A 9,264-nucleotide genomic window follows, 5' to 3' on the forward strand; every position below is an offset into this window, starting at 1 on the left:
CACCCAACTTCCCCCAAGACTAACAACTCACATGAGCATGTGTACTGATCACAATGGTTACAATGCCACTCCCTACAGGGCTTATCCAGATCTCACCCATTTCCCCCTAATATCCTTTTTCTGTTCCCGGATCCAATCCTGGTCCACACTGGGTTCCTTTGCAGTGTCCCCTTCGTCTCCTCCAACCCCTAACAGTTCCTCAGTCTTATCCTCCGTGACCTTCAGACTTCTGGAGAGTCCTGCTCATTTATTATATGGAATGTAGGTAGGATGCCTCTCGATTTTAGCTTGTCTGGTGTCTTCTTGGGATTGGTTCGAGGTTCTACATTTCTGGCAGGAATTCAGCAGAAGTTATATGCCTTGTTACCGGTATTGTTAAGCTTGATCTCTCGATTCCATTGGTGTCTGTCAGGTTTCTCCACTATAAAAAGTTACTATTTTGGTCCTTTTCCTAAGAAGAAAAGGGATGGCATTGAAGGATTTTAAGCAGGTGACTCATTTAGATGTGCATTTCAACCATGGTCCCTGACAGTGGCATGAACCTGGGGAAGATCTGTTTGGCATTTCCGTAGCCCAGTCAGCGATGATGGAAGTGAGGAGGAGCGGGTAGATTTTTTTTTAGAGATTTAGAAGGTTAAATCCTAGGGCAGTTCATGAGATCATGCAGAATTTTTTATTTAATTGGTTTGCAACTGGGTTTGGATCAACCTAGTTTTAAAAGCACCCAGTGCTGGGGCACCTGGCGAGCTCAGTCGGTAGGGCCTAAGACTCTTGATCTTTAGGTTGTGAGTTTGAGTTTCACATTGGGGGTGGTGGTACTTTAAAAAAAAAAAAAGAAAAAAAAAACACCCAGGTGATTGTCCTGTTCAACAACAGGGAGATGACTACAGATAACCGAACCCAAAGCCAGGGAGCCTAGACGCTAAGCCTAGCCAGCAACACCCACAAGCCACAGCACTACACTCACTGGGACCCCTTCTGAGCAGAGCTGGTCTGGGGTGAGGAGGGAAGGCAAAGCCCCTCAGGTGCTCTCAGAATATTCCAACAGCCTGTGCCTCCCTCCTCCCAGACTCTGGCCTCCTACCGGCGCTGTGGGGGCTGCAGTCTGGAATAGGTAGGTGTGGGGAGGGTCCCCTGCAGGCCTCTGGTGTCCTCAGGCAGGTGATAGGTGAGCAGCTACCCATCCAGTCTCCTCCAGCCTGCCCTCCTAGCTAGGGCCCCTGTGCCTCCCTCCAGCTTTCTCTGGCTGGCAGGGAGGAATCGCTTGAGTTAAGAGGATTTCATGGTATTTTCAAAGTCATCTTCCATGGAAAATTTTTCTCTACGATGAAAACCTACTTTCTGCTGCTCTTGTCACCTGCCTGAAAGCTTCCTCCTCCTCTTCCATGAGATAAACCAATAACAGGAACATTTGGGAACCTGCTAGTGACCCTCTACGGTGTCCTGGGGTGTCACTCGCCAAGGCCGGGAAGAAGTCACACTAAAACCTCAGTTAGGAGTCAGGCCAAGGAGAGGGGCAGATGGCACGGAGGCCGGTGCAGGCTCCCCCTGCACTCACACACACTCCTGGGCTTTGCCTCTCCGCCCTCCGACCGGATCCTGATAACAGCCTTGTCTGGATACCTGTCCCCCATCTTCCCGGGACACACCACACTAGGCTGAGTGTTTTACAAGCAGCTACGGCAGTCATCTGAGAAGCCCCTGAGGCATTTCCCGGAGACCCCCAGGGAGCCAACATTTGAGCAAAGCTAACCCTGGGAGTCAGAATGAGCTAGAGATGCCAAAGCCAGCATGTGCCTCCCTGGAAACTCACTGCACTTTGTGGTGCATCCTGTATAGAAGCTTCCATCACATTGCTGCCTTTAAGTGGAGGCCTTTGCGAGGGCAAGGGTTGGCTCTGTACCGTCAGCTCCCGGCACAGGGGAGTCTATCACATAGGCCAGACCCATGTGAGCAGGTCTGATCTAGCCCCTTGGTTAGACAACTGGACCAGACTTGGGCGGTGACTTGCCTCGGAGGTGAACCAGCAGGAGAGCTGTGCTCAGGATGGCTTGGACCAGTCCAATTCCCTTGCCTGTGATGCCCTCGCAGTGTGGAACCACATGAAGCCTGCAGTGTACATAGGGTCCTGCCGAGACGGAGATGTGAGAGAGAAAATTCTAGGATTTCTGGCTTTCTGGCCAGCTCAACGGCTAAGCTGATGCTGGCGGCAACCAGGCTAAAAAAGACTCAGAGAAGGCATTGGTGGGGGATGAGCCCAGACTGGCAGTAAGAATGAGGTGTTGCTCCCCCTGCCGGGAAGGGGGTACAGGTGGAGTGTGAGCTGGTTGCTCGGGGCCTAAGAGCCACCCCAAGAGCCTGAGTGTTGGCCTCCAGAAAAATATTTGAGCAACCTCATGCACCAAGGTAGACAAGATACTCTCCACCGAGATACAGGACCCCTACCCCCAGGGGATGCATGTATTTTTTTTAAAAGTTTAATTATTCACGTTTCACCTGATTGCTTTTTAGGATAGTTTTTATATTCAAAATCTGTACACCCAGTCACTACTCTACAATGGCACGGAATGTTGGAGGACATGGAGTCAACCTCACAACACTGTTTGCTTCCTTCACTCCCATTGTTTGTGTCACTAGAATTTCTCTCTACATCTGCAGGTGAAAGTGGTGCAAAACATACAACTAATTTCAACAAATGTCAACCTTGAAATCAGCATGAAGCATTCTTAGCAAAGGTAGTTCACTGCTTAGGTATAATCTGCCTTTCTAAGCAATTATAAAGGAAATGGTTTTTCTACACCAGAATAATTTTATCATACTGGTAAAATATTTCCCAAATCAATAAATACTGACATATTATTTTTATCTTATTTTTTTTCCAGCAGAAGCTAAAGGATCTCCCTGTGGCTTGGGGACTTAGAGCTGGGCTTGGACAAAAGGACCTTTCAGTTCGGAGACAGAAGTATCTTTACTTTAAGGGCAATCTTGAGTAAGAATCTGCCTGGCCATTAGCTTCCTCCTAGAAAACAGGAATTAGATTCCCAGGGGCTCTCAAACTGGACGTGATTATTACCAATAGCAAATGCTCATCCAGGACTTACTATGTACTCCCATTTTACAGATAGAAAAAGTGAGGTCCAGCAAGGTTTAGCTCACCCATGTGCAAATGTTGCCTCTCCAATGTCTAAGACTATCATCAATAGGTCTGGGTGCCTACCAGGAACCCAGACTAGTCTCTTGCTGCACCAGATCGCCACCTGCTGGCTATAGGTGGTCACCGCAGACCAGACTTAGCAAGATCATTCTGGCATTTCTCAGGATGGGAGAGTTTGAAAGCAAAGTCTGTATCAGAGATGAGAGCAGCACTGACCTAGATAAGGGGGTTGCTGTGGGATGAATAAAAATGGCCAATGAGAGATATTTAGGAAGTAGGATTGATTCAATTTGACAACACCAACCCCAAAGGACAATAGCAGGAAAAGCATAGTGGCCCCATTATTCATTCCCCCTTTCAACAAGTTGAAGCACCTACTATGTGCCAGCAACTGATCTTCCTGCTGGGAGTACAGGGCTGTAAGCAAGTCAGGAAAAAGCCCCACTTTGCATGGCGCTTGTGCTCTAATGGACTAGGGGCTGGAGGTAATCAAATATGCAAACAAGCAAGCAAATTATTAGATGGAAATAAAGACCACATGGAGATTTTCAAAGCACAATGCAATAGGGACTCAGATCTGAATGGTAAGGAGTCTGCCCTGTAAAGCTGTTCCAAAGGAACAAATGCCCTCAAAGTGTAGGATGTTCAAGACCCAAGGCAGCCAGTGTGGCTGGAGCGTGGTGGGTGAGGGCATGAGTGGGACAAGCAGGGAGAGCCAGTCAGGGGCCAGATTATGAAGGCTACGGTCAGGCGGTGTGAGGAACTCTAAGAGTGAAGGGAAGCCACAGACACAGGTTAGACAGGAAAGTGAAAGAACACAATTTCACTTAAAGCGCTCTCTGGCTGTTCTGTGGAGCGTGGATTGTGCAGGGCAAGGAGAGAAGGGAGAGAGATGGGGAAGTGGGGACATGCGCCAGTGGGGATGGCACCAGCAGCATGAAGGGGAGGGTTCTGGGTACACTTTGGAGTTAGCCAACAGGACTTGCTGATAGGCTATGGGGATGAAAAAAAAAAACAGAATCAAGAAAGACTCCCAAAAATGACAGCCATTGCAGGAAACCAACAGTTCCCTGCTGATGCCATACCCCAATAAGCTGAGTTCTGGCCTTAAAGCTCAGCCCACTGGAGGGGGTTTGCAAGTTAGCCACTATGAGGATGGCGGTGTGTCCTTACCTGGGCCTGGGCAGAGCCTGCTTGGGTACACAACCAGCATCAAGAAAGCCTGACCTGGCCTGTGAGGACCCGTGGTGGGCTGGTTTTCTTCCATAGTGGGAGGATCCTTCCAGGCCGCCGAGCCCTACCCCCAGCTGGAAGTGCACCCAATGTGGTCACCTCTAGATCCAATGCTAAACAGAATCCCAGAGTCATCCCCGCCCTCCCCCAAGCCCTGGACCTGGGAGCAAGCGTCCCAACACCAAAGGGACTGAAGGAGTGAGCAGGCACATCCTAGCTAAACAAATACCAGAGACCAAGGGCTGTGGGTACCATATCACTTTATTTTCTTGGTTTTCCAACTTGACTCTTGGACAATGGGAATTCAGTTAGTTGCTTTTCTGGCCACCGTAAGGTCCCTCGCTGATGGGGCACAGGCTCAGAGGAGAGGCTCAAGAAGATGGGATCCCCAAGAGCCAACCAGGCTGGGAGAGGACTGAAAGGTCTACAGCAGATGGACCAAGCACCAGCAGAAGCTCGAAGCCCCCTCCCCCAAGCCCTTTACCACACTCCTTGCAAGGGACAGGCCGGCACCTCAGTGACCCAGCTCAGGGCCCCCCTTCAGAGGTCCTTCCTATATACCTTCACTTGTCATGCTAAGCCTGGCACCCTCTCCCTTGAGGGCACCAGGCAGAAGCCACGGACCACCTCCATAATTGATTTCTAATGTTCCTTTGGGAAACATATTTGAGTAAGCAGGGTACCAACCCCCAAATAAACTGAAGACATACACTCCACCTAATGGGACAGCCAGCCACGTTGCAGTACGGTCTTCGTCCTCACGAGAAGTTGAAAGCAGCTTTAGCCATCAAACCCCCTCACAATCCTCATGCATTTGCTTCCCAACATCAGTCAGAGGGCCCAGCCAACCCACTTAAATCAAAACAAAAAATTAAAACCAAGACAAGAAAAAGCAAAAATGGCAAACAACCGAAAAGAACAACGCTGGTCCTGCAGCTCTCTGGGAAGACCAGACGGCTCATCTCTGGCTCCAACGGCCTTCGAGCCAGGAAGCAGCAGCGCGGAGCTGCCCTGGGATTCAAGGTGGACGCTGTGGGAGCCAGAGCAAAGGGCACGCTGGCCAAAGCCAGGGGTCAACTTAGGTCCCTGAGCCTGTCCAAGCAGGTCCCCTTTCCTCCCTACCCTCTTCACACCACCCCCTCAGCCATCCACCAGGGTGAGGCCGTCATAGAGCGCTCGCTTCCACATGTAGTAGGTAGAGCGGGCAGTGAGGGGAAACAGGGCGCTGAACTCCTTGAAGGAGGGGAAGCTCTTAGACTGGAAGCGCTTCTGCAAGAACAGCTTGGCCTGGGCCTTGAACTTCGTGGTGCCGAGCATGTCCATCACCAGCACCTGGCCATCCCTGCCCCCCACGGCTGCCTCTGCCCCGGGGTGGCTGGACAGGGACTGGCTGTGGGGCTGGCCCTGGGCCATGGCCCCCTCTCCGGAAGGACCCCCCCGGGCCTTTCCTGGATCCTCTCCTGCAGAAGCCCCCACCGGGGCGGGGGTCCCACCAGGAGGGGTCATCGCAGCAGGCCCATCCCTGCCAGCTTCCTTCTCCTGCTTCTCCTCAGCTTCCCGCAGCCCTCCTTTGCCCAAGGCGGGGTCCTGCATCTGGAATCTGGACAGGCCTCTGGGCCAACCCCGGGCAAGACTCTTCCACACCCAGAAGGTGGAGGGCGACAGGCTTGGGTAGCGAAGGCGGAAGCGACAGAAGGGGAGATGCCCGCTCAGCACTTGCTTGCGGGCAGCCCTGCGCAGGCGCCTCTGCCAATGGGACAGGGGCACCTTGGGGGGCAGGAACGCGTGGGCAGCGGGTGATCCCCCTGCCGTGGCTTGGCCCGTCCCCTCTCCCCCTGCTTCCTTCCAAGGGAGCAGGGCCTCTTCCAGAACGGACACTGGCTGGGGAACCACGGTGGTGGGGAGGGCAGGTGCCGGCTTGAAGCCGGGGTTTCTCCGGAGGGCCTTCCGGCGCCAGTTGTAGTAGGTGGACCGCGAGATGCCGGGGAACCTGCGTTTGAAGCAACGGTAGGGCACCAGCGTGTTCAGAGAGATGCAGTGCTCCAGGTACAGCTTGGCCCGCTGCATCAGGACCATTCCCGGGCTGACCGCCGCCAGCGCGGAACACTCCAGCCCCCTGGCCGCCTGCTCCTCCAGCAGCTTCTCCAGCCCCTCCGTCACCGGCACCTCTTTGGGGGCCTGGGCCTGGCAGGCGCCGGAGCCCAGCAGCTCCTGCTTCCAGGCATAGTAGGTGGAGCGGGAGATCTCGGGGAACCTCTGGAGGAACTGCTGCAGCGGCACGACGCCCCCGCGGTGGAAGCTGTCCTGCAGGAAGTGCTTGGCCGAGAAGCGGGCAGCCACCTTCTGCCGGTGCTCCTGCGACTGGCGCCGCCAGCGGTAGAAGGTGCTCTTGGTGACGCTGTAGCGCTCACAGAGGTGGGAGTAGCTGAGGCCGGGCTCCTGGCTGAGCAGCTCCAGCGTCTTGGCCGGTGGCAGCAGTGGGGCTGCGGGGCTGGGGGCAGGGGCCGGGGCACCTTCGGCCTCCACCTCCTCCAGCCCCACCACAGGGGCAAAGTACTGGTGGCGGAAGAGGTGGCTGGTGAGGGGCTGGCCGGCCCACATGATGTGCAGCGTGGCGGGAACGTGGTCGCAGCGGCGAGGCCGGATGACCCGGTTGAAGTAGGGCCGGATCTTGAGGTTTCGCATGGGGTAGATGGAGTAGATGTTGCGCTGAAGGACGGAGGCGAGCGCGTACAGGTGCCACACGTTGGAGAAGCTGCTGGGGAAGCACGTGGCCTTGACGTCTGCGTCGAAGATGGCCTCCAGCGTGGCGGACGGCAGGCTGGTCATCTCAGGGGACTCCTCGGAGCACAGGGAATAGCGCACGGCCTGCAGCATCACCTTGGAGTCGATCATGCCCTGCAGGTAGTAGTGCCGGTGCAGGAGCATCTCCACCACCGTGCGCGCCCGCAGCTCCAGGCTGAAGCCCACGTCCCCCCACAGCAGCACGCTGGCCGCCTCGAACAGCAGGCTGCCCTCGCCTCGGCACACCAGCGGCAGCATGTTCCGGGGAGCGTCCTCCGGGTACAAGCTCAAGGCCACGGAGTCCACCTCCAGCACCTGGGGGCTGGAGCCCCCCTCCCGGCAGGTGGGGAGGGTGAAGGTGGACAGCACCCGCTTGGCCTCCAGAGCAGCGCCGACCAGACCCTCGAAGCCCTCGGACTCCACGGCCTCCTGCAGCTCCTGCAGCACCTGCTGTACCAGCTGCCTCCGAGAGGTCATCCTGCCAGGGCCAAGGGCAGAGGGCAGAGGGCACAGTCAGGACAAGGCACCCAGATACCCAGCAACGGGGACTCGCACCTTCTCCCCCAAAGATAATACCCACTCACTCCCGTTCCCCCACTGAGGGCAGACTGGCTAAGGACCTCCCCAGGTTTAACCCCTTAGGGGTAGAGAGGACGAGCCTGGTCTCTGGAACCTGGCTTTGAAATGCTGGTTCTGAGACAAGTCACCTCAGCTCTCCAGGCTTCTGGTTCCTTTTCTGTAAAGTGGATGACGGAAGTATTCCGTTATACTGTTATTGTGAGCATGAGACAATGAAAGCATGGAGATATACAGGTATACACACACACACACTCTCTCATCCTTAGATCAGTACCTAACGCACAGGGAAGGAATGAAAAAGGATTAGTTAGCTAGGACACATTCCACAACACAGCCATAAAGCCTGTAACTCCGCATCTGTCAAAAGACTTACAAACTCCTAGAGCTAAAACTGGTCTGCCTTTCCCTAGAACAGTGATTCTCAAAGTATGGTCTGTGGAGCCATAGGAGGTGGAGGTTCCCTGAGACTTTCTCAGGGGGGTCTGCAAGTTAAATTATTTTTCTAAGATATACTAAGATAATGTAACACTAAGATATTATTTGTCTTTTTCATTATATTAATGTGTGAGTAGAAATGTGGTAACTTAGCATGACTCAAACTATGCTGGAGGTCATCATATTCTTAACCACCATGTACTCGCGGTTGGGGGTGGGGAGAAACGCTAGTTTCACTCAGGAATGCCCGTGATAGGGGCGCCTGGGTGGCTCAGTGGGTTAAAACCTCTGCCTTTGATTCAGGGGATGGTCTCAGGGCCCTGGGATCGAGCCTCACATCAGGCTCTCTGCTCAGCAGGGAGCCTGCTTCCCTCTCTCTCTCTACACCTGCCTCTCTGCCTACTTGTGATCTCTCTCTGCGTCAAATAAATAAATAAAATCTTAAAAAAAAAAAAATGTCCACGATGAAGCAGTGAAGTTTTTCAGTTTTTTGTTTTTATTATTTTTTTTAATTTAATCACAGCCCTTAAATACATGACTTTTCCGTTTTGAGAGGGGCAAAAGAGAGTATTCATTTCTGCTGCATTCTGAATGTCTCACGTGACCGTTGTTTTTTATGGTGAACTAGACTCTTATCATGGAATATCACTTTTACTTAAAAGAAAAATTGAAACATTACTCATTTAGACTGGGGTATACTGGGCATTTCCTCAAAAAGGAATAAGGTGAGCCTGTCACCTCAAAGAAAATTGTGGACTATTGACTGCCAGTGACACTTTGAGCTTTCACTGGAAAACTAAAGTTGTGGAAAACCTGTATCTACTACAGGGAGCCTGACAGTTTCTTCCAATACCTAAAGACTTTTCTGATGGGATCAATAGTGACACTAACAAATGTAACTTACTATACCACTTAAAGGAACTGTCGACATCTGAAGATCAATCAATGAACTAAGTTTCCCAAAGAAACCAATGGGTGATGTTGCGAAGCCACACACAGGTAAAAGATCCACCTCAAGTATAAAAGAAAGCAATGGCTTTGACTATAATGCGGTACCAAAAAAATCACGAATATTGTTT

General features: G+C 52.8%; 1 protein-coding gene across 1 annotated transcript; it reads right to left on the reverse strand.

Moving 5' to 3' along the window:
• Nucleotides 1-4,630: 4,630 nt before the first annotated feature.
• On the reverse strand, nt 4,631-7,648 carry VRTN (vertebrae development associated). Its single transcript, XM_004739274.3, has one exon. The coding sequence runs from the start codon at nt 7,646-7,648 to the stop codon at nt 5,528-5,530; it is 2,121 nt and encodes a 706-aa protein (XP_004739331.2). The 3' UTR covers nt 4,631-5,527.
• Between the last annotated feature and the right edge of the window lie 1,616 nt (nt 7,649-9,264).

This window comes from Mustela putorius, unplaced genomic scaffold, assembly GCF_011764305.1.
Source record: "Mustela putorius furo isolate JIRA1106 unplaced genomic scaffold, ASM1176430v1.1 tig00000129_pilon_pilon_pilon, whole genome shotgun sequence".
Classification (NCBI taxonomy): Eukaryota; Metazoa; Chordata; class Mammalia; order Carnivora; family Mustelidae; genus Mustela; species Mustela putorius.

Bases quoted from the DNA above. Each gene is read 5' to 3' on its own strand.
- VRTN (XM_004739274.3), bottom strand. From the start codon at position 7,648: ATGACCTCTCGGAGGCAGCTGGTACAGCAGGTGCTGCAGGAGCTGCAG.